Below are 24,287 nucleotides of genomic sequence, written 5' to 3'. Positions count from 1 at the left end.
TCCGCAGCCCTCTCCTCACACTGCTCCATGGTGCAGCTCCTCAGCCCTCTCCTCACACTGCTCCATGGTGCAGCTCCTCAGCCCTCTCCTCACACTGCTCCATGGTGCAGCTCCTCAGCCCTCTCCTCACACTGCTCCATGGTGCAGCTCCTCAGCCCTCTCCTCACACTGCTCCATGGTGCAGCTCCTCAGCCCTCTCCTCACACTGCTCCATGGTGCAGCTCCTCAGCCCTCTCCTCACACTGCTCCATGGTGCAGCTCCTCAGCCCTCTCCTCACACTGCTCCATGGTGCAGCTCCTCAGCCCTCTCCTCACACTGCTCCATGGTACAGCTCCGCAGCCCTCTCCTCACACTGCTCCATGGTGCAGCTCCTCAGCCCTCTCCTCACACTGCTCCATGGTGCAGCTCCTCAGCCCTCTCCTCACACTGCTCCATGGTGCAGCTCCGCAGCCCTCTCCTCACACTGCTCCATGGTGCAGCTCCGCAGCCCTCTCCTCACACTGCTCCATGGTGCAGCTCCTCAGCCCTCTCCTCACACTGCTCCATGGTGCAGCTCCGCAGCCCTCTCCTCACACTGCTCCGTGGTGCAGCTCCTCTCCTCACACTGCTCCATGGTGCAGCTCCTCTCCTCACACTGCTCCATGGTGCAGCTCCTCAGCCCTCTCCTCACACTGCTCCATGGTGCAGCTCCGCAGCCCTCTCCTCACACTGCTCCATGGTGCAGCTCCTCAGCCCTCTCCTCACACTGCTCCGTGGTGCAGCTCCTCTCCTCACACTGCTCCATGGTGCAGCTCCTCTCCTCACACTGCTCCGTGGTGCAGCTCCTCTCCTCACACTGCTCCATGGTACAGCTCCTCAGCCCTCTCCACAATAGCAGCCTGAGCCTCTGCACTTGACTGAATGAGGCTCCGCCCCCTTCCGGTGACATGACCTTTCCCTCAAAAAATCAACTCCATTCTAGACGCTACTTTCCAGTTACTTCGCTTTCTTCATCCTTGGAGAATACGTTACGAGGCGTGCTGTTTTTCGGCCAATCAAATTATTCTTTTTAGATTGACACATATTACAACCAATTAAAATACGGTCTTGTTTAGAAGCCGCTCTGGTTACTAAGGGGAAGTGATAAGGTTTCCACCAATCACGTATCGGATACCTTGTTTACTGGGCGGGCTTGGAGCTTAGGGCCTTGCTGTTGCTGTCTGTGTGTCCAGGGCTGTGCAGAGAGTGGACATGAGCCTGGTTGTGAGGTAAGGCTGGCTGCACCTGGGAGCGTGACCGCACATTGCGTGTTCTCTATGGCGGGAGGTGACTGAGCTACATTAGTTCCCGGGGGTCTCCAGCAGCCTGCACTGCGGAGCTTTCTGGGATGGGGGATGCAGCTGCAGGAATATGGGAGTCTCCAGCAGCCTGCACTGCGGAGCTCTCTGGGATGTGGGGGTGCAGCTGCAGGAATATGGGGGTCTCCAGCAGCCTGCACTGCGGAGCTTTCTGGGATGTGGGGTGCAGCTGCAGGAATATGGGGGTCTCCAGCAGCCTGCACTGCGGAGCTCTCTGGGATGTGGGGTGCAGCTGCAGGAATATGGGGGTCTCCAGCAGCCTGCACTGCGGAGCTCTCTGGGATGTGGGGTGCAGCTGCAGGAATCCGGGGGTCTCCAGGAGCCTGCACTGCGGAGCTTTCTGGGATGTGGGGGTGCAGCTGCAGGAATATGGGGGTCTCCAGCAGCCTGCACTGCGGAGCTCTCTGGGATGTGGGGGTGCAGCTGCAGGAATCCGGGGGTCTCCAGGAGCCTGCACTGTGGAGCTCTCTGGGATGTGGGGGTGCAGCTGCAGGAATATGGGGGTCTCCAGCAGCCTGCACTGCGGAGCTCTCTGGGATGTGGGGGTGCAGCTGCAGGAATCCGGGGGTCTCCAGGAGCCTGCACTGTGGAGCTCTCTGGGATGTGGGGGTGCAGCTGCTGGAATCTGGGGGTCTCCAGGAGTCTGCACTGCGGAGCTCTCTGGGATGTGGGGTACAGCTGCAGGAATCCGGGGGTCTCCAGGAGCCTGCACTGTAAGGATCTAGTTCTGGATTTTCATGTCAGTGTTACTCTCTGCATCAGTTCTCCGTGTTTTCAGCACCTCTGCTTGCTGTCATGATGTTTTCCCGTGTCATGTGTCGGACCCCTGGGTATGTATCTTGTGACGAGCCGTGCACCTGTGTGTCCGTTACATGACCGGGACAGAAATGGAAAGTTCCTTATGAAAGCAGATTTCTTAGCCACTTCACGACCTTGGGATTTTCCGTTTTGGCGTTTTAGTTTTTTGATCCCTACCTTCCTAGTACCATAACTTTTTTTTTACCATGTTCACTAAATGCTACAACTGACCTGTCATTATGATTCTCTAGGTCATTATGAGTTCATAGACACCTAACATGTCTAGGTTCTTTTTTTATTTATGTAGTGAAAAAAATCTAAAGTTTGTAAAGAAAAAAAAAAATATTGTCACCTTTTTCCGAGACCCGTAATGTTTCCATTTTATCGGGAACTGGGACTGGGTGAGGGATTATTATTTTTGCCTACAGAGCTGATGTTTTTATTGATCCCACTTTCTTGTAAGTACAATGTTTTTATTGCTTGTTGTTGCATTTTATTGCAATGTTGCGGCAGCCAAAATAAGTAATCCTGGTGTTTTGATTTGTCTTCTCATTATTCCATTTACCGATCGTATTAATTGTTTTTATTTTTTTGATAGATCGGGCGTTCCTGAACTGAGTGATACCAAATACCACATTTTTCGGATTTGAAGACACACTTTTTTTCTCCCAAACTTCATGATGAAAATGGGGGTGCATCTTATAATTCGAATATACCTAACTGGCTGCGCAGGGTCCCAGGGTTGCTGCTGGCAGAGGCAAAAGTGGAGCGATGCTGCTTGCCTCAGGCTGGGAGGAGGGGGTATTCGAAGGTGCTGGGGCTCCGCCGACATTTTAAAGCCTGGAACCACGGCATGTCCATGGTTTATATTGCGGTGTACTCCAGGAAAATGGCCACCGGGGCGGAGCATGAGCAGATAGAGATCTGAGCTCTGCGATTTCTCGTTGTATTTTTGTTACAGGAGACGTTGGCTTCAGTGGATTAGGTTTTTGGTGAGGATGGTTTAATTTAGATTCAGTAAAGAAGTCAGTGTCATTATTTCCAATAATGGACTTTATTTTGGGGGGGTGTTTTTTTACAATATCACTATGGGGTAAGTAATGGGGGTGTCTTATAGACACCTCTGGGCTTGATGTCCCCTGACAATATAAAGGTGACATCACCCCCCCCCCCCCCCAACCATTTCCCTATTTGCCACCGCATCAGGGCTAGTGGGAAGAGCGAGGTTAAATGCCAGATTTGGCGCAACTTAGAGTTAATGTTTTAAGTCTGGGAGGGACCAATATCCATGGCCCCTTCCAAAGCTATTAAGATCAGCCTGGAGCTGTCTACCTAGCCTTTGCTGGTTAGATTTTCTAAGGGGACACAAACGTCAATTTTTTTCTGGATCACCCCGTAAACTAGTCAGTAAAGGCTAAGCAAACAGCTGTGAGCTGATATTAATAGGGAACAGTTCTGGCTATTGACTCCTTCCCAGAATTTTAACATAAGCCCTCAGCCGTCGGCTATCCCTCTTCTGGGGAAACCCATGCAATTTTTTTTCCATGTTTTTTTTTTTTTTTACAGTTGCTGTTAAGTTACAGCCTATGCATGTTCGTTCTGTTAATGCTCCTACTTACAGGTTTAGTAATGAAGATGTCTGGCTGAGACCTCTTCATTACTAAACCTAGGGCTTGGTGTCAATGACAGCTGCTGACACTCACCCCTAACCCTATTACCGTGATGCTACTGCATAAAATGAAAAAGGTGTTGAACCACGAAAATACAACATTTTTAAATATCTTTATTAAGGTAAAAAAAAGCATTCATTGCTGTAGAAAAATACTTGCAAAAAAAGCATGCAAAAACCCGTGGCAAAACGCTCATTTTTTTGCTGCCAAAAGATGCAGAAACCTTGCAGAATTTTCTGCAAGCAAATACTTTCTCCCGGCAGCTCAGCGTTCTACACTGTGGGAGCGATTACCTCCTGTCAGCGTATCGCCGGCAGCCCGTTAGAGCAGTCACATCTCCGGATGTGACTATTCTACAAATAAGATCACTGTGGATTATGTGGACTACGGAGGACAGGAGAGTATACGGTTGTTTATTATTTTTGATTGTTTACAGGAGACTTGGGCATTAAGGTGACTACATGTTTTTTTATTTTAAATTTTTTATAGGAGACAAGGGCATCAGGGATTTGGTGTTAGGTGAGTATAATGTGGTTTTTTTATTTTGTGTTTTTTTTAATGTTATTTTTAATTGAATATGTATTTACCTTTCAGCTTGAGCACTGGTGCCGGCTGACGAGAGACTACTTCTCTCATCAGCGGCACCTGCTATCACTGTTATCCGCGACAGCAGACCTAGCCTGATGGGAGTAGTAGTTTCTCATTAGCCGACACCTGCAGTAAGCTTTTTACAGCGGGTCACAGTATCTCTGAGGGGTCACGCTGACATCTGACAGCGTGACCCTGCAGCGCTCTGACCGACGGTCTTACCGGTGGTAGCAACCACGCCGGTGTTTCCCACACTGTCACACAGGTGACTGCTTGGGAAATTGCATAGGAAGCCCGTAAAAACACAAACAAAAACTCAGCAAATCCTCAAATATTTTTATACCTGCGTTTTTGCTGCGGATTTGTCTGACTCAATTGAAGTCAATGGGTGAAAAAAGCTGAAAATCCGCAAAGAGATTTGACAAGCTGCAGAAAGAAACGCACTGCGAATACTCAAGGAAAAGTAATGATTAAGTGCACAGCACTTCAGGATTGTCATTGAATTAACTGGCATAAGGATTCCATAGCATTTCTGGCCCATTTCCGTGCGGAAAAACTGCAGCGAAAACACACCAAAAATGCATGGAGTGCAGATAGCACTTTTTTAGATTTGCTGCAGGAGTAGGGGATGTATCCATAGACGTAGATAAATAAATCATCATGTCTTTTCTCCTTCCGTGTAAATGTACTGACTTCCAGGTTCAGCTTCTCTCATCTGTGCGTCTCCTTGTCTTCTCCACCAGATCGGAGTTAGCGGTCGACAAAACAAAAAAGAAGAAAAAAAGAGAGTTGAGCGAGGAACAGAAGCAAGAAATTAAAGATGCATTTGATCTGTTTGATACCGACAAAGACAAAGCAATAGATTATCATGAATTAAAGGTAATGGCCAGGAAACCCCAGTGACTGGCTACAACATTGTACTTAGAGGTGTAGACCTCTAACCACTACAGCTAGTGATTGGCTGCAGTGGTCATTGTTGGTGCCCAGTAAACAGAGTGATTGACAGCATTGGCACAAAATCAGCAGGGGATTGTATTAGGTTAGTATTACTTCATTCATTGTCAGCGCTCTAATTTCTGTTATTGGGTTGGACGCTGTCTATCGGCTGATCTGTTTCCATAGCTTTGCCCCTCATTGGTCGTTGTCCAGAGACCACCGATTTTTCTTTTCTTGTAAACGTTTGGTACAGATTCCGATGATTTGTCTTCTGTTTGGCAGGTGGCCATGCGCGCTCTGGGGTTTGACGTTAAGAAGGCAGATGTTTTACGAATCCTGAAAGATTATGATAGTGAAGCAACAGGAAGGATTAGTTTTGAAGACTTTAATGAAGTTGGTAAGTTTTCTTTTCTTACCTGCCATTTCTCCATATTTACAAGCAGTACTTGAGCCTTCTTTGCCTTTCCAGCTTTTGATGCTTGGCATCCTGAGAACCTTTTCATTCCGAGGTTGCTGAGCTAATGTGTTTTTTCTTTTTTTGTGCTGATGGTACACAGCAGAATGCATTAACCCCTTAGCACAATCCACTGTTCATTTACAGAGCTGGTGCGATGTACCTAGCGTCAAGTGACATAAATGTACAGTGCAGGGAAAAGAGTACTGTCTGCACCATCCGCAGTAGGTGACAGTCGCATATTAGAGCCAACACTGCTGCAATTACTGCAGTATGAGAACACTCGGGTGCTCGCTCAGATGTGGGGAGCAAAGAATAAATCTGGAATTGTAGTGTGAATGTAAATTTCTACCCCAAAAAAGTAATATAAGTTTGCAAAACATGATGTTCCCGATTCCTCAAGACCGGCTTTTTTTTCACATTAGCCTTGATGAAGGGGTAGGTTGGAGTATGAGGTACCTGATTTCTTAAAGGAGTTCCCTTTCTTACTCAAAATGTTTGGCCCCCATAAAATAATAAAGTTTATACTCGCCACCTGTGCCGGCTCCTGTGTGGTTGTTGTGACATGTGACCCTGGCGCTCAATCAGCGCTGGTGTCACTGTCTCCATCTTCCGACTTCCGACAAATCGAACATGAAGCGGAAGTCAAGTCTGCAGATGATCTCTGATTTTTCCGTCAATATATCCATGTTAGGGCTTGTTTTTTGCAGGATGAGTTGTACTTTTGAACGACACCATTGGTTTTACCATGTACTAGAAAACGGGAAAAAGATTCCAAGTGCGGTGAAATTGCAAAAAAAACTTCAATCCCGCACTTGTTTTTTAGTTTGGTTTTTTTGCTAGGTTTACTAATTCTGAAACTGACCTGTCACTATTATTCTCCAGGTCATTACGAGTTTATAGAGACCAAACATGTCTAGGTTCTTTTTTGTCTAAGTGGTTAAAATTTTTTCCAAACTTTGCTAAAAAAAATAAAAATGCGCCATTTTCCGATACCTGTAGCGTCTCCATTTTTCATGATCTGGGGTCGAGTGAGGGCTTATTTTTTGTGTGCCAAGCTGACGTTTTTAATGATACAGTACCATTTTGGTTCAGATTAATTCTTTTGATTGCCCGTTATTGCATTTTAATGCAATGTCAAACAAAAAAACATTTCTGGTGTTTTTACTTTTTTTCTCTCGTTACGCCGTTTATCTATCATGTTAATCCTTTTTTTTAATTGATCGGGTGATTCTGAACTTTTATTTTTATCGTTTTATTTTGAATGGGGCGAAAGGAGGGTGATATATATATATATATATATATATATATATATATATATATATATATATATATATATATATATATATATATATATATATATATATATATATATATATATATATATATATAATCTCGTATTTTTCGGACTATAAGACGCACCGGACTATAAGGCGCACCCAGGTTTTAGAGGTGGAAAATAGGGAAAAAAATATTTGAAGCAAAAAAAATGTGGTAAAATATTTAATAACATAAATAACATACTATTATATGTGGTGTTATTATATATAATAGTATGTTATTATGTTGGAAGCTGCGGGACCAGTGTGGTGTCTGTGAAGTACGATATGAAGACGCTGGAGGGTGAGTATAAGGGCTCATTTCCACATGCGAGGCACACGTCCGTATCTCGCATGTGGAAACCAAGCTCTGGCACCGGCACTTTGGAGCGGAGCTGTGCAGCTCCATGTGTTCCTATGCGGCCGCACGCTCCGCTCTGGAGTGCCGGCTCCACAGCTTGGTTTCCACATGCGAGATACGGATGTGTGCCTCGCATGTGGAAATGAGCCCTAAGAATGGGGGCACAGGGCTTATAGTGAAAGCACCACTCCAGCACTGCAAAATAACACTTGAGTGCTGCTTTAAAATCCCATGGGAGAACTATAACTCCCAGCATGTCCTGCAGATCCTATGACATGCTGGGAGTTATAGTTCACCAAAGGAGTGGCAGAGTGCTTTATTGTGTTTTGTAAAGACTGACCTCTTAATTGTGGCAGCCAGCCTGTGGTGAGGTAAAAGCTGGAGCATCCCATGGCTGCACACACAGAGCCCTCCCTGTTGTTGTTGCCTTTCCACAGCGCAGGACATAAGAGGAAGCTGCAGATTCTAGGTGGGAGTCTGAAGGACCTATGATGATGTCAGAAGAGGGAGGGCTCTGAGCTGCCATGTGATGCTCCAGCCCGCCCACTTCTGACATCACACAGGTCCTCCCTGTGTACCAGACAGCTCAGCGTCCAGCACAGGCAGGTATGCAGCGATCTCCTGGCCCCTGCTGCTGCTGCCTCCTCCCCCGGACACACAGATTCTCCCTGGAATCAGTGCTGGGGAAACTGTGTGTCACTGCTTAAGTGCAGCATTCATTTGCTGCTCCCGGCTCACCGCTCAGCTGATCGGTGGGCGGGGAGCAGCTAATGAATATTCACTGCACTTAATCAGCGGGGCCATGTGCTTTCCCCAGCAGCTGATTCCGGGCAGCGGGGACATCCTGAAGTGGGATAACAGTGCGATCCCACTCGCTGCTGCCCCCCTCCCCACATGCTATATCCGTACTATAAGACGCACCCACCCTTTCCTCCCAAACTTGGAGGAAAGAAAGTGCGTCTTATAGTCCGAAAAATACGGTATATATATATATATATATATATATATATATATATATATATATAAGAAAGACCGCACAAAAAAATAGAAAAAAGGGGCTTTAATGCCTGAACGGCGTGGCGACGTTTCGGATATCTTTATCCTTTTTCAAGCTTGAAAAAGGATAAAGAAATCCGAAACGTCGCCACGCCGTTCAGGCATTAAAGCCCCTTTTTTCTATTTTTTTTGTGCTGTCTTTCTTTTTTTCATCTATTACCAAAGACCATTTCAACAGTGGTTGGGAAGACGCTGCACTACAATTTGGTAATATAAGATGCTGTTCCGATTTTGAACTAATATATATATATATATATATATATATATATATATATATATATATATATATATATATATATATATATATATATATATATATATATATATATAATATTTTTTTTTTTTACTTTTGCCATGCTTCAGTAGTCTCCATGGGAGGCTAGAAGCTGCCACAACCCAATCGGCTCATCTACATAGAGGCGATGTTCGGATCGCCTCTATATAGCAGAATTGCTCACTTGCTATGAGCACCGATCACCAGGTGGCGCTCACAGCAAGCCGGCACTGACAACCATACAGGTCTCCAGGAGATCTATGGTTTTCATGCCAACACATCGGTAACCCGCTATCATGTGACAGAGGTCAGCGGTGCGCGTATTTCCGGCCCAAAGGCTGGAAGCGCGATTTAAATGCCGCTGTCAGAGTTTAACAGCGGCATTTAACTGGTTAACCCCTTCCCGACCTTTGACGCAGCGTATGCGTCATGAAAACATGCGCCAATCCGACCTGTGACGCAGCATATGCGTCATGGTCGGATTGCGTCTCTGCAGGCCGGGTGAAAGGGTTAACTCCAATTTCACCCGACATGCAGGGACAGGGGGAGTGGTACTACAGCCCGGGGGGGTGGCTTCGCCCCCCCGTGGCTACGATCGCTCTGATTGGCTGTTTCACTTTCAACAGACAATCAGCAATATGTAATATTTCACCTATGAAAATTGGTGAAATATTACAATCCAGCCATGGCCGTTGCTGCAATAGCATCGGCCATGGCTGGAGACCCCGATCTGCCCCCCCCACCGACTGATGGCGGCGATCTGCAGCCGCCGTCAGTGTTCGTACCCCTCTGTCCTGTCCTAAGCGCCCCCCCGCTGTCCGATCGCACGTCCCATACTTACCTAGTCCCGGTGTCCTCGGTCTTCTCGCATGGGCGCCGCCATCTTGGAAAATGGCAGGCGCAGTGCGCCCGCCGAATCGGCCGGCAGATTCGTTCCCTGTACATTTTGGTCGCTGTGATAGGTTCTATCACAGCGATCAAAATAAAAAAAAAGTAAATAAACCCCCCCTTTATCACCCCCATAGGTAGGGACAATAATAAAATACAGAAAATATATTTATTTTTGTTTTTCCATTAGGGTTAGGGTTGCACTTAGGACTAGGGTTGCACTTAGGGCTAGGGTTGCACTTAGGGCTAGGGTTGCACTTAGGGCTAGGGTTGCACTTAGGGCTAGGGTTGCACTTAGGGCTAGGGTTGCACTTAGGGCTAGGGTTGCACTTAGGGCTAGGGTTGCACTTAGGGCTAGGGCTAGAATTAGGGTTAGAATTAGGGTTAGGGTTAGAATTAGGGCTAGGGTTGGAATTAGGGTTAGAATTAGGGCTAGGGTTGGAATTAGGGTTAGAATTAGGCTATGTGCACACGATGCGGATTTGGTCGCAGCGGATTTGTAGCAGTTTGCCATCACGTTTACAGTACCACGTAAACCTATGGAAAACCAAATCCGCTGTGCCCATGGTGCGGAAAATACAGCGTGGAAACGCTGCGTTGTATTTTCCGCAAAATGTAAATTCTTTGAGCGGATTCCGCAGCGTTTTACACCTGCTCCATAATAGGAATCTGCATGTGAAATCCACACAAAAAACACTGGAAATCTGCGGTAAAGCGCAGTGCGTTTTACCTGCAGATTTTTCAAAAACGGTGTGGAAAAATCCGCACACAAATCCGCAACGTGGGCACATAGGGTTAGGGTTGGAATTAGGGTTAAGACTAGGGTTAGGGGTGTGTTGGGGTTAGGGTTGGGATTAGGGTTAGGGGTGTGTTGGGGTTAGTGTTGGAGTTAGAATTGAGGGGTTTCCACTGTTTAGGCACATCAGGGGGTCCCCAAACGTGACATAGTGCCACCATTGATTCCAGCCAATCTTGCGTTGAATAAGTCAAATGGTGCTCTCTCCCTTCCGAGCCCCGACGTGTGCCCAAATAGTGGTTTACCCCCACATGTGGGGTAGCAGCGTACTCAGGAGAAACTGGACAACAACTTTTGGAGTCCAATTTCTCCTGTTACCCTTGGGAAAATAAAAAATTCCGGGCTAAAAAATTATTTTTGAGGAAAGAAAAATGATTTTTTATTTTCACGGCTCTGCGTTATAACCTTCTGTGAAGCACTTGGGGGTTTAAAGTGCTCACTATGCATCTAGATAAGTTCCTTGGGGGGTCTAGTTTCCAAAATGGGGTCACTTGTGAGGGAGCACCAATGTTTAGGCACACAGGGGCTCTCCAAACGCGACATAACGATTGGAGCTAATTTTCCATTCAAAAAGTCAAATAGCGCTCCTTCCCTTTCGAGCCTTACCATGTGCCCAAACAGTGGTTTACCCCCACATGTGAGGTATCAATGTACTCAGGAGAAATTGCCCAACAAATTTTAGGATCCATTTTATCCTGTTGCCCATGTGAAAATGAAAAAATTGAGGCTAAAGAATTTTTTGGGGAAAAAAAAGTACTTTTTCATTTTTACGGATCAATTTGTGAAGCACCTGGGGGTTTAAAGTGCTCACTATGCTTCTAGATAAGTTCCTTGGGGGGTCTAGTTTCCAAGATGGGTCCCTTGTGGGGGAGCTCCAATGTTTCGGCACACGGAGGCTATCCAAACGCGACATGGTGTCCGCTAAAGATTGGAGCCAATTTTTCATTCAAAAAGTCAAATGGCGCTCCTTCCCTTCCGAGCCCTGCCATGCCCCCAAACAGTGGTTTACCCCCACATATGAGGTATCGGCGTACTCAGGACAAATTGGACACCAACTTTTGTGGTCCAGTTTCTCCTTTTACCCTTGGGAAAATAAAAAAATTGTTGCTAAAAGATCATTTTTGTGACTAAAAAGTTAAATGTTCATTTTTTCCTTCCATGTTGCTTCTGCTGCTGTGAAACACCTGAAGGGTTAATAAACTTCTTGAATGTGGTTTTGAGCACCTTGAGGGGTGCAGTTTTTAGAATGGTGTCACTTTTGGGTATTTTCAGCCATATAGAACCCTCAAACTGACTTCAAATATGAGGTGGTCCCTAAAAAACATGGTTTTGTAAATTTTGTTGTAAAAATGAGAAATCACTGGTCAAATTTTAACCCTTATAACTTCCTAGCAAAAAAAAATTTTGTTTCCAAAATTGTGCTGATGTAAAGTAGACATGTGGGAAATGTTATTTATTAACTATTTTGTGTCACATAACTCTCTGGTTTAACAGAATACAAATTAAAAATGTGAAAATTGTGAAATTTTCCCCAAATTTCCGTTTTTTTTTCACAAATAAACTCAGAAATTATCGACCTAAATTTACCACTAACATGAAGCCCAATATGTCACGAAAAAACAATCTCAGAATCACTAGGATCCGTTGAAGTGTTCCTGAGTTATTACCTCATAAAGGGACACTGGTCAAAATTGCAAAAAATGGCCAGGTCATTAAGGTCAAAATAGGCTGGGTCATGAAGGGGTTAAAGGGAGTTTGTCACCCCAAAAATTGTATCTGAGCTAAGCCCACCGGCATCAGGGGCTTATCTACGGCATTCTGTAATGCTGTAGATAAGCCCCCGATGTAACCTGAAAGATGAGAAATAAAGGTTATATTATACTCACCCAGGGGCGGTCCCGATGCGGTCTGGTCCGATGGGCATCACGGTCCAGTCTGGTGCCTCCTATCTTCATTCAATAACATTGTCTTCTTGCAGCGGCTCTGGCGCAGGCATACTTTGTCTACTCTGTTGAGGGCAGAGCAAAGTACTGCAGTGTGCAGGTGCTGGGCCTCTCTGACCTTTCCCGGGTCTTGAGCACTGCAGTACTTTGCTCTGCCCTCAACAGGCCAGACAAAGTACGCCTGCGCCGGAGCCACGACAGGAAGCAAGGAAGAGGACGTCATCGTAAGAAGATAGGAGGCGCTGGACCCGTATCGCGACTCCCATCGGACCAGACTGCAGCGGGATCGCCCCTGGGTTTCCTTTTAATAGTTGCGGGTGGATCGCGATTCCACCCGTGGCTATTGTGGGCACATGTCAGCTGTTCAAAACAGCTCACATGTCCCGGAAAAGATGTGGGCTCACCGCCGGAGAAAACATCAAAGGGAGGGACCCCGACATAGGTGTAAATGTATGCCTGATGTCGGTAAGGGGTTAAGAGGCACACTCCTCTAATGAATCTATCAAGGCGCGACGTGTCGTGCCTATGTGTGCGCCTCACCACAAATCTTACTTCAGTCAAAGGCTTCTGTAAACTCTGTGGTATAAGGAATGCTGCCGCTGATCATGAATTTGGCAAGCGGTCACCACACCCCAATCCTGCCACAGCCCTGCCCATTTTTGTCGGAGCTGTGTGAAAATGGCTTCAAAACGCTAAAAAACAAATTTTTTGTGCAGCCTCTCATTGCATAAAATTTTTGTTACTTTTCAAAGCTTTTTGCACCAGAATTAAGCTGTAAAAGCTTTCATGAATCGGGGCCTGTGTGTGACCCAAAATGGTTTCACTAAAATACAACTAATCCAGCATAACTATCCCTTACTTGGTGAGATCACTAAAAAGTCTTGTCTCTTGCAAAGCATTGTCTCAAAGCCCAAAATAGCTGCACCCATAAAATTATTAAAGATAAGGCTACTTTCACACTTGCGTCGCTAAGCATTGGGCTGACATACCGACGCACGTTGTGAAATTTGTGCACAACGTGGGCAGCGGATGCAGTTTTTCAACGCATCCGCTGCCCATTCTGCAGTCCGGGGAGAAGGGGGCGGAGTTCCGGCCGCTCATGCGCGGTAGAAAATGGCGGACGCGGCATACAAAAAAAAAGTTCCCTTGAATGTTTTTTCGTGATGACGGTCCGCCAAAACACGATGGATCTGCTAATACAGGTCTATGGGGAAATAACGCATCCAACGAGCACATTTGCAGGATCCTTTTTTTTTCCCAAAACGACGGACTGCGACGGAGGCCAAACGACACAAGTGTGAAAGAGGCCTTAGAGTGGTTTTGCTTTAACCCCTTAATGACTTCCAAAATGCATTAACACGGCAGTTATTATGGGACCTTATTCCCTCATTGCTGTTTTAAAATGGCGATCTGGAATAAGGGTGTAGCGCCCCCCAGAGTCACAAACTCTCCGGGGTTTCCACTCAGCTACCGGGGGTAGCTGAGACCCTGGAGATCATGATTAGAGCTGTTTTTCTGGTGTCTGATCATGTGATTGTCGCATATTATTATTCACGTAAAAAAAAAAAACTGATATGATTAAAAAATAGATTCTCTCTGTCATATGCCCTAACATGTAAGAAATGTCCCCTAGGTCCCCCCCGGTACCTTTGTATTGGATCAGACATCAAACCCCCCCCCACAGCCCCCCTTCCTCTTTTGCTGAAAGAAAATGGCTGGCGCCCGTGCAGTTCATCCGCCAAGATCAGCCTCCCTGCACCTGGCAACAGTCAGAGAAAAAAATTCACAAAAATCAAATGTGTCTAGCTCCAGTTCTGTAAATCCATCCACAATCTCCTAATCGCCCCCTTGATCCCCCCCCCCCTCCATGTCATCCCCATGTCAGATTACATTTTATTCTAGTTTTTATTATTTTTTCATTCTTTACAGTAAGGTTACAGTTTTTTCAAAAGTAAAAAGACAAATGATACTAATGTTAGATTAAGTTTAGGCTTTTTAAACTTAAAAAACTGCACCCCTCTAGGTACTCAAAACCACATTCAAGACGTTTATTAACCCTTCAGGTGCTTCACAGGAAATTTTGGAATGTAGAAAAAATGAACATTTAACTTTTTTGTTTCTCACAAAAAATTTACTTTAGACCCAAAGTTTTTTATTTTTTTTATTTTCACAAAGGTAGCAGGAAAAATGAACCCCAAAATTTGTTGCGCTCCTGATATGCGTAAACAGTGGAAACCCCCCACAAGTGATCCCTTTTTGGAAAGTAGACCCCTCAAGGAATGTATTTAGAGGTGTGGTGAGCACCTTGACCCCTAAGGTGCTTCACAGAAGTTTATAACGTTCAGCTGTGAAAAAAAAATTTTAACACCATTTTTCTTATTTTCACAAGGGTAACAGGTGAAAATGCACCATACAATTTGTTATGCAATTTCTCCACTACCCCATATGTGGGGGAATACAACTTTTGAGGCACAGTGCAAAGCTCAGATGGAAAGAGACGCCATATTGGAGTTCAGATTTTGCTGGATTGGTATGAGGGTGCCATATCACAATGGCAGAGCCCCTGAGGTGCCAGAACAACAGAAAACCCCTATATGTGAACTCATTTTACAAACTACACTCCCCAATGAATTCATCTAGGGGTGCAGTGATCATATTGACACCATGTGTCTCGCAGAATTTTATACCACTGAGCAGTGAAGAAAGAATAAATAGCTTTTTTACCCTTTGCCATGACAGCACCCCACATGAGAGAGAGGGATCCGCCCATAGGAACAGGAAACCTACAGAATAAATTCCTATAGGAATCCCTGCTTACTTACAGAAGAGGATTCCTGGGCCATGCACCCGCCTGCGTCGGTCTCTGTGGGAACGGCAGGGGTTGCGGTTCCAGAAGCAGCGGCGGGGAAGCCCCTGCTTGCAGCCTCCCCCCTCGTCTGGCCAGCCACCATAGTCCAGGTCCGGTCACTGCTGGTCCGCCCCGCTCCATGAGGACGCGCACGCTCAGCGGCCGGCTTAAATATCCACAGCCGCCGCATGATGAGAGAGAGCGGCGCGTCTAACCCGGAAGTCGCCGGAGCACTTCCGGGTTAGGTCCGGGGAGGCAGGAGATTCGGCGCCAAGTTTAAGAATGTGGCACTGGCGTCGGCCGGTGTGTGTGACTATGGCTTCACCAGCCAAGGAAGCGCACTTGCCTGCAACAGAGCAGCGTTCTCCCAGCAAGGAGACAAGCGCCAGGAGCAGCACTAAGAGTGGTGGTCGGCCTCCGGAGAAACGATCTACCACCAAACAGAAGGATCACTTGTCAAAAAATCCGCCTCCAGAACCGGTACCTGTCAGCTTCACTGGGTGAGTTTTTAAAAAGCCTTTTCCTATATGCTGATGTATGTTCCTCCTGTATCCCCTTCCTCTAGACTAAGAAAAGGACACACAATTCCAAACACCAGGAATGTGCCTTATGTACGCAGCCCCTTCCGGATTCTTATACCAAAAGGTTATGCTCAGAGTGTATCATGCTAACCTTACGGCAGGAGAATATAATGACTCCGTCTGATGTCAGAACCATAATCCGGGAAGAAATGCAGGGTTTGGCGCATACAAGTAGCACCAGTACCCGCCAATCAAGCAGGTCCCAATCTCCAGCAAGCTCAGAATCAGAGGTTGTACATAGATCCTCAGACGAATCTGGATCTCAGCCGAGTTCATCCGAGAATGATGGGGGGCTTTGTCTACCTAACAGCAGTATAGACAACCTAGTAAAATCTGTCAGAAGCACAATGGGGTGCCCAGACGAGAAAGGGAAGAAATCAGCCCAAGACATCATGTTTGCGGGGTTAGGACAGAAAAAACGTAGATCCTTCCCCGCCATACCCACGATTAAAGAGCTAATTAAAAAAGAATGGGATAAGCAGAATACAAGAGGATTCCTACCATCATCCTCTAAGAGACGCTATCCCTTCAGTGATAAGGAACTGAATTCTTGGTCAAAGGTGCCAAAAGTTGATGCTGCAGTTGCCTCAACTTCCAAGCAATCGGTCTTGCCAGTTGAAGATTCGGGGGTCCTAACTGACCCGTTAGACCGTAAAGCGATTGGATGAGCTCTTAAATAAAGCGGGAGAGCGGAAGAAGGGCTTCCCTAACCAATATCTTCCATCTTACAGGAGAGCCTTCAGAAGACGCCCCTTTACCAGAAACAAACATTAGTTCTACCATCAAGCTTTTGTTCCCTAGATGTGTCATGGCCGGGATAGACCTAAAAGATGCCTACTATCATCTTCCCATACATGCCGAACACCAGCAGTACCTAAGGGTAGCAGTCATCCTGGCAGGACAGGTTCGTCACTTTCAATACGTAGCAATGCCCTTTGGGCTTTCTATGGCTCCCCGCATCTTCACAAAAGTGATATTAGAAGTGATGGCTCATCTACGCCAATGGGACACTTTGATAATACCCTACCTAGATGATTTTCTAGTAGTAGGAGATTCTATACCTCAATGTAAGATGTGATTATCTAATACGATCTCATCCCTACAGGAGTTGGGTTGGATCCTCAACTTCGAAAAGTCCAGGCTGGATCCAGAGACCGTTCAAATATTTCTAGGAATCCAGCTAGACTCCGTAAGTCAGAAATGCTTCCTCCCGCATTCAAAAAGAGTGACTATTAAATCAAAAGTTTCAGACGCAATGGAGAACCCACACATGACACTAAGGAAGGCTATGTCCTTACTGGGATCATTATCCTCATGTATTCCAGCTGTGCCGTGGGCTCAATTTCATACCCGCCAATTACAGTATGAAGTATTGTCAGTCCAGGGGAAAGAAGGACATCTGGAAAGTAAACTAACTCTTTCCAGAGATGTCATAGAATCCCTATCCTGGTGGCTGGATATGGAACACCTTTCAAAGGGTGTACCATGGATAATAGACCCTTCTAAGATAATTACCACCGACGCCAGCCCTATGGGGTGGGGTGCACATATGGAGAATAATCTGGCCCAAGATACCTGGGATCAGACAGAATTAACATATTCTTCCAATTGGAAAGAATTAAGAGCGGTAGAATATGCCTTAAATCATTTTCTTCCACAGATTCAAGGAGCACATGTAAGGGTTTTCTCGGACAATTCCACCACAGTGGCATATGTGAACCGTCAAGGTGGTACACGGTCAGGAAGTCTGATGACCATAGCAGCAGACATCTTCCAGCTAGCAGAGACTCATCTCGCATCCCTAACAGCCCTACATATCAGAGGTGTAGAAAACACCAAAGCAGACTACCTCAGTCGAAACATGCTACGCCAGGGGGAATGGACCTTAAACAAAACCGTATTCAGAAAGATAACAAGATCATGGGGTATACCACAGATAGATCTGTTTGCCACAAGAGGCAACAGACAGGTAAAAAGGTTCGCTTCCCTGAACTTCATGGATCATCCAGACATGTTGGACTCTCTTCACCACCCTTGGAAGTTCAAACTGGCATACGCTTTTCCTCTGATGTCTCTGATTCCACTAGTGATCAGGAAAATCAGGAGGGAACGAGCAAGAGTAATCCTCATTGCTCCCTTTTGGCCAAAGAGACCATGGTTCTCTTGTCTCCAGAGCATGTGTCTATGCGACCTGTGGATTCTTCCATCAGACAAGGATCTGCTGTTCCAGGGCCCCTTTTTCCACCCGCAAGTGAAAGGGCTTCACTTGACGGCGTGTCATTTGAGAGGCAATTATTAAGTTCAAGGGGGTTTTCAGTGGAACTAGTAAACACCCTTTTACTAAGTAAGAAAAGATCTACCACTCTAAATATAGTAGGGTATGGAATAAATTCTTAAACTTTTATACAGTACCGTTCACTAGACAAGTTCCGGTAACACCTATTCTAGAGTTCCTACAAAAAGGCAGAGAATTAGGATTATCGGTAAACACCTTAAGAGTTCAGGTCTCAGCATTAGGAGCCCTATATGGATGCAATATAGCAGCTAGTAGGTGGATCTCCAGATTTATAAAGTCTTGTGAACAAAGTAATCCGGTCCATATTCCCCGTCTACCTCCGTGGGATTTAAATTTAGTACTAGAGACCTTAACTGGCTCCCCATTTGAGCCACTAGATTCCATACCTCTAAATGTCCTAACGTATAAAGTAGCCCTAACCTCAGCTAGAAGGGTTAGCGACATCCAGGCCCTATCAGTAGACCCACCTTTCTTACTAGTATTTCAAGATCGGATAGTCCTAAAACCAGACCCCTCATTCCTCCCTAAGGTGGCATCCACCTATCACAGATCACAGGAAATTTTTCTCCCTCCCTTTTTTGATTCCCCTGTAACTCCAGAACAACATAAGTTCCACACCTTAGATGTCAGAAGAGCCATCCTGACCTATATAGGAAGGTCTCAGACATGGAGGCAGAGTAGGGCTCTGTTTGTCTCCTTTCAGGGCCGCAAGAAAGGACATGGGGTCACAAGAGCTACCATATCTCGGTGGATCAGAGAAGCTATCTGCTTGGCCTATACATCAAAGGGCGAGATTACTCCAGTGGGTATAAAAGCACATTCAACGCGAGCCATGGCTTCCTCCTGGGCGGAACAAGCAGATGTGCCAATCCATTTAATATGTAAGGCCGCAACCTGGTCAACACCTTCTACTTTTTACAACCATTATAGACTGGATCTATCTGCATCTTCTGATCTGACCTTTGGTAGAGCTGTTCTTAGTACAGTAATCCCACCCAAATAAGGACTCTCTGAAAATCTCTCATGTGGGGTGCTGTCGTGGCGAAGGGTAAAAAGCCGGATTACTTATCGGTAATGCTCTTTTAATGAGTCCACGACAGCATCCATTTACAACCCTCCCTAATTATGCACAATTTCCTTCTTTTTAAGCTCTCAAATAATGGTTGTATAGAGTTAAAACATTTGTAATTGCTGATTATGTGTTAATACTAAAACTTTGCGGTTCCCTTTATACTCTAAAAACTAAACTGAGGAGGAGAGGGGACCGCCTCCTTTTATTCTGTAGGTTTCCTGTTCCTATGGGCGGATCCCTTACTCTCATGTATGGTGCTGTAGTGGACTCATTAAATGAGCATTACCGGTAAGTAGTGTTGAGCGATACTTTCCGATATCGGAAAGTATCGGTATCGGAAAGTATCGGCCGATACCGTCAAAATATCGGATCCAATCCGATACCGATACCCGATCCCAATGCAAGTCAATGGGACGAAAATATCGGAATTAAAATAAACCCTTTATAAAGTTGTAGGTTCATTCTACATGAAGGAAAACAACTAAGAATAATGTAGGATGTATTGGGGGACGTGGCGGAGACATTAAAGGCACAGAGGTTTAGCCCAATGTAATAGAATAGCAGGATTTTTTTTTTTTTTTTTATGACGTTCGGCGTTAGAAAGAATTTGACTATGTTATTTTTTTTTTTTTTTATGTCAGATATTGATGTTTCACTACTTCAACGCCCTTCACCTTCTTTTTTACTTCTCCCACGCTTTCTTCTTCATTATCCTCATCATCAGCTTCTTTGACATCAACTTCTTCACCTTATTCATCTTCTTCTTCATCTTCTACCTATTATTTTTTGGGTTACATTGTTCATATTCTTTTTATTTTACTATTATCTTCATCATATTCTACTTCTTCATCATATTCTTATTTGTGACAGGCATTCCCGTAGTTGTTATCTATAAAAGTTTGAAGATTACACCTTCCGTTCTGCCTGTCACAAAACAGTTACATTTGTCCGCGTTCAGTTTGGCCTGCAGCATCAGGCTTTATCCAGGGGCACCACGAGGAGGAACGGACTCACCCCCATACACTGCTTAGTCTTCTTCTGCTTATAATTTAGATAATATTTTTTGCTCTGATATTTAGTGTTATGCTTAATGTTCTTCTGCTCTTTGTTCTGCAGCCTCTTGTTCTTCTGCTTCTCGGTCTTCCAGGTCGTCGTCGTCTCCAGGGTCGTCGTCTCCGGGGTCGTCGTCATCGGGGTGGTCTTCAGGGTCGTCGTCTCCGGGGTCGTCGTCATCACGGTGGTCTTCAGGGTCATCGTCTCCAGGGTCGTCGTCATCACGGTGGTTGTCGTCTCTGGTGTCGTCGTCATCTTAGGCGTGTTCTTCCGGGTCATCGTGTTTAGTCTCTTGAACTTGGAAATGTAGCAGAAGGTACAAGAAGGCTGAGAAAATGCCGAGAACCAGCTGATGGAACTGGAACTCGGATGGCTACCCGAAGGTCCAAGAGCCAATGGAACTACCGAGGACCAGCTGACGTTACTGGAACCCGGTTACTAAGCAGGAGGTACCCGTGCCTGAAAGCACTACCAAGGACCACCTGACGTTGGTGGAACTCGGATACCCAGAGGGAGGCACCTAAGCCAAAGGCTCTGCCCGGAACCAGCTGACGGTACTGGAACCAGGATGGGGAGCAGAAGGTACAAGAGCAAAAGACAGTGCCGAGAACCAGCTGACGGTGCTGGAACCCGGATGGGTAGCCGAAGGTCCAAGAGCCAATGGAACTACCGAGGACCAGCTGACGTTACTGGAACCCGGTTACTAAGCAGGAGGTACCCGTGCCTGAAAGCACTACCAAGGACCACCTGACGTTGGTGGAACTCGGATACCCAGAGGGAGGCACCTAAGCCAAAGGATCTGCCCGGAACCAGCTGACGGTACTGGAACCAGGATGGGGAGCAGAAGGTACAAGAGCAAGTGTCTGCGTGGCTTTTGCAGGACACGTTGCTGGCTGCACAGCAGGGGAACAGCTGGCGGTGCTGAACCCCACTGACACATTGGCTGGTGTTTTTCTCTGTGCAGCTAGCAGTACCGGGCCCCAACTGGCGGTGTTGGAGCCCAGGGCTCTGCAGGGGGAGCAGAGTGTAGGCCGAAGCCTAATTGAACCAATTTCAAAGGTAACCTTTAACCCCCCCTCAGGGGTTACAAAGTAGAAGAGCCACAGCTTATGCAGCAGTAGTGCTGCACAAGTCAAAGGTTGCTCTTTTAATTTCGCTCCTTGCACACGCTGAATGAAACACGTATAACATTTAGCCCTTTATACAGTCAAACTGTGTTGGAGGCGCGAGTTCCCTTTGTAATGAGACGCAGCACAGATGTCAAGAATCCCACCTTGGTGCTGGGTGCAGCCTCCTGAGCGTTGTTATTTGCTGTACAGGAGTCTGCGCTGTCGTGTTATCCCCTGGCCTAGCGCTGTTAGCGCTGCCCATGTTCTGGCATCATTTAATGTCGGCCGGTGCGGTTCGCGATGACCATGAACCCCAGCCCCGCAGTGTCTTAACATTGTTAAAACACTGCGGGGCTGGGATTCAGGGCCTGGCGCAGCACATATGTTCGCCTCTCACACTCGGGTCCTTACACCCGCTTCAGACTGTGCGGCGTCATCTGATCCCTTATCGCATGCCACGGCCATGAAGCCGCACAGTCCGCAGAAGGCGGAAGGAGATGAGGGACAGGCGAACTGATGCACTGATCATGCCCATCAATCACACCCTCGCAGTCCCAATAAATAAGACAACGAGGGGCGTTGTGTGGGTCAGGGCGGCCGCAGAGGCGCAGGCAGCCAAACAATGATGCCAGAAGACGGGCAGCGCTACCAAGGGGGTTGCAGCGTGTCATTACAAAGGAAAGTCACACCACCGGGACGGTTAAATGGTCACACAGAGGACACATTTTAGACGTGTTTTCAGTTCCACATGTGCGAGGAGAATACGTTTATGAGCCACCTTGCACAGATGCAGCATTACCGCTGTACAAGGTGGCCTTTAAAACGTACAAACGCCTGGGGGAGGGGGGACAGGTTCCCTTCAATTTCAGTTCTTGTGTCTGCGTGGCTTTTGCAGGACACGATGCCGGCTGCACAGCAGGGGAACAGCTGGCGGTGCTGAACCCCACTGACACATTGGCTGGTGTTTTTCTCTGTGCAGCTAGCAGTACCGGGCCCCAACTGGCGGTGTTGGAGCCCGGGTTCAGCAGGAGGAGGAGATGGAGCAGAGTGTAGGCCGAAGCCTGCACTGGCGGCAGCTTTTGGGTCTGTTGTGCCTGCGTGGCAGTTGCAGGACACGTTGCCGGCTGCACAGCAGGGGAACAGCTGGCGGTGCTGAACCCCACTGACACATTGGCTGGTGTTTTTCTCTGTGCAGCTAGCAGTACCGGGCCCCAACTGGCGGTGTTGGAGCCCGGGTTCAGCAGGAGGAGGAGATGGAGCAGAGTGTAGGCCGAAGCCTGCACTGGCGGCAGCTTTTGGGTCTGTTGTGCCTGCGTGGCAGTTGCAGGACACGTTGCCGGCTGCACAGCAGGGGAACAGCTGGCGGTGCTGAACCCCACTGACACATTGGCTGGTGTTTTTCTCTGTGCAGCTAGCAGTACCGGGCCCCAACTGGCGGTGTTGGAGCCCAGGGCTCTGCAGGGGGAGCAGAGTGTAGGCCGAAGCCTAATTGAACCAATTTCAAAGGTAACCTTTAACCCCCCCTCAGGGGTTACAAAGTAGAAGAGCCACAGCTTATGCAGCAGTAGTGCTGCACAAGTCAAAGGTTGCTCTTTTAATTTCGCTCCTTGCACACGCTGAATGAAACACGTATAACATTTAGGCCCTTACACAGTCAAACTGATTTTGAGGCGTGCGTTCCCTTCGTAAAGAGACGCAGTACAGCTGGCAAAAATGCCACCTTGGTGCTTTGCGCGGCCTCCTGAGCATTGTTATGTGTTGCACAGGAGTCTGCGCTGTCGTGTTATCCCTTGGCCTTGCGCTGTTAGTGCTGCCCGTCCTCTGACATCATTTGATGTCGGCAGGTGCGGTTCGCGATGCCCATGAATCACAGCCCCGCAGTGTCTTGACATAGTTAAAACACTGCGGGGCTGGGATTCATGGCCTGGCGCAGTACATATGTTCGCCTCTCGCTTGGGTTCTTACACCTGCTTCAGACTATGTGGCGTCAGCTGATCCCTTATCGCATGCCACGGCCATGAAGCCGCACAGTCCGAAGAAGGCGGAAGGAGATGAGGGACAGGCGAACTGATGCACTGATCATGCCCGTCAATCACACCCTCGCAGTCAAAATAAATAAGACACCGAGGGGCGTTGTGTGGGGCAAGGCGGCCGCAGAGGCGCACCCAGCCAAACAATGATGCCAGAAGACGGGCAGCGTTACCAAGGAGCTTGTTGCGTGTCAATACAAAGTAAAATCACACCTGAGGGACGTTTTAATGGTCACAGAGGACACATTTTAGACGTGTTCAGTTCCACGAGTGCAAGGAGAATAAGTTTCTGAGCCACCTTGCACACATGCAGCATTACTGCTGTACAAGGTGGCTGTAAAACATAGAAACACCTGGGGGAGGGGGGACAGGTTCCCTTCAATTTCAGTTCTTGTGTCTGCGTGGCGGTCGCAGGACACGTTGCCGGCTGCACAGCAGGGGAACAGCTGGCGGTGCTGAACCCCACTGACACATTGGCGAGTTGTTTTTCTCTGTGCAGCTAGCACATCTGGGCCCCAACTGGCGGTGTTAGAGCCCAGGGTCAGCAGGAGGAGCAGGGGGAGCGGAGTGTAGGCCGAAGCCTGCACTGGAGCAAGTTGAAAGGAAACCTTTAACCCCCCCCCCAGGCGTTTGTAGCTGGAAGAGCCATCGTGTACAGCACTAATGCTGGAAAAGGTAAACTTAGCTCTTTTAATTATGGTCCTTGCAGATGCTGAACCTAACACTTATGAAATGTGTCCCCTCACAGCGTTCAACCGTCCGGTAGGTGGAACTTTCCTTTGTCATGTGACGCAGCACAGCCGTCATTTTTACCCCCTTGGCGCCGTGCGCCGCCTCCTCAGCGTTGTTTGAATCTGTCCCGGAGCCTGCGCTGTTA

The 24,287-nt window shown here is 47.1% G+C and overlaps 1 protein-coding gene across 1 annotated transcript in view; it reads left to right on the top strand.

Moving 5' to 3' along the window:
- The first annotated feature begins 1,106 nt into the window (after nucleotides 1–1,106).
- The window catches only part of CETN3 (centrin 3), a 46,014-nt gene continuing 22,833 nt past the window's right edge, over nucleotides 1,107–24,287 (top strand). Inside the window, exons 1-3 of the mRNA XM_077288950.1 lie at nucleotides 1,107–1,248; nucleotides 5,138–5,273; nucleotides 5,613–5,727. Of these exons, the coding sequence (XP_077145065.1) occupies nucleotides 1,232–1,248; nucleotides 5,138–5,273; nucleotides 5,613–5,727 (268 nt within the window). The 5' untranslated portion in view covers nucleotides 1,107–1,231. The remainder of the gene's footprint in view (nucleotides 1,249–5,137; nucleotides 5,274–5,612; nucleotides 5,728–24,287) is intronic.

The sequence above is a fragment of the Ranitomeya variabilis genome, chromosome 1, assembly GCF_051348905.1.
Source record: "Ranitomeya variabilis isolate aRanVar5 chromosome 1, aRanVar5.hap1, whole genome shotgun sequence".
NCBI lineage: Eukaryota > Metazoa > Chordata > Amphibia > Anura > Dendrobatidae > Ranitomeya > Ranitomeya variabilis.
Note: the sequence above shows the minus strand (reverse complement) of the source record. Positions and strands in the feature narration are given on the sequence as shown.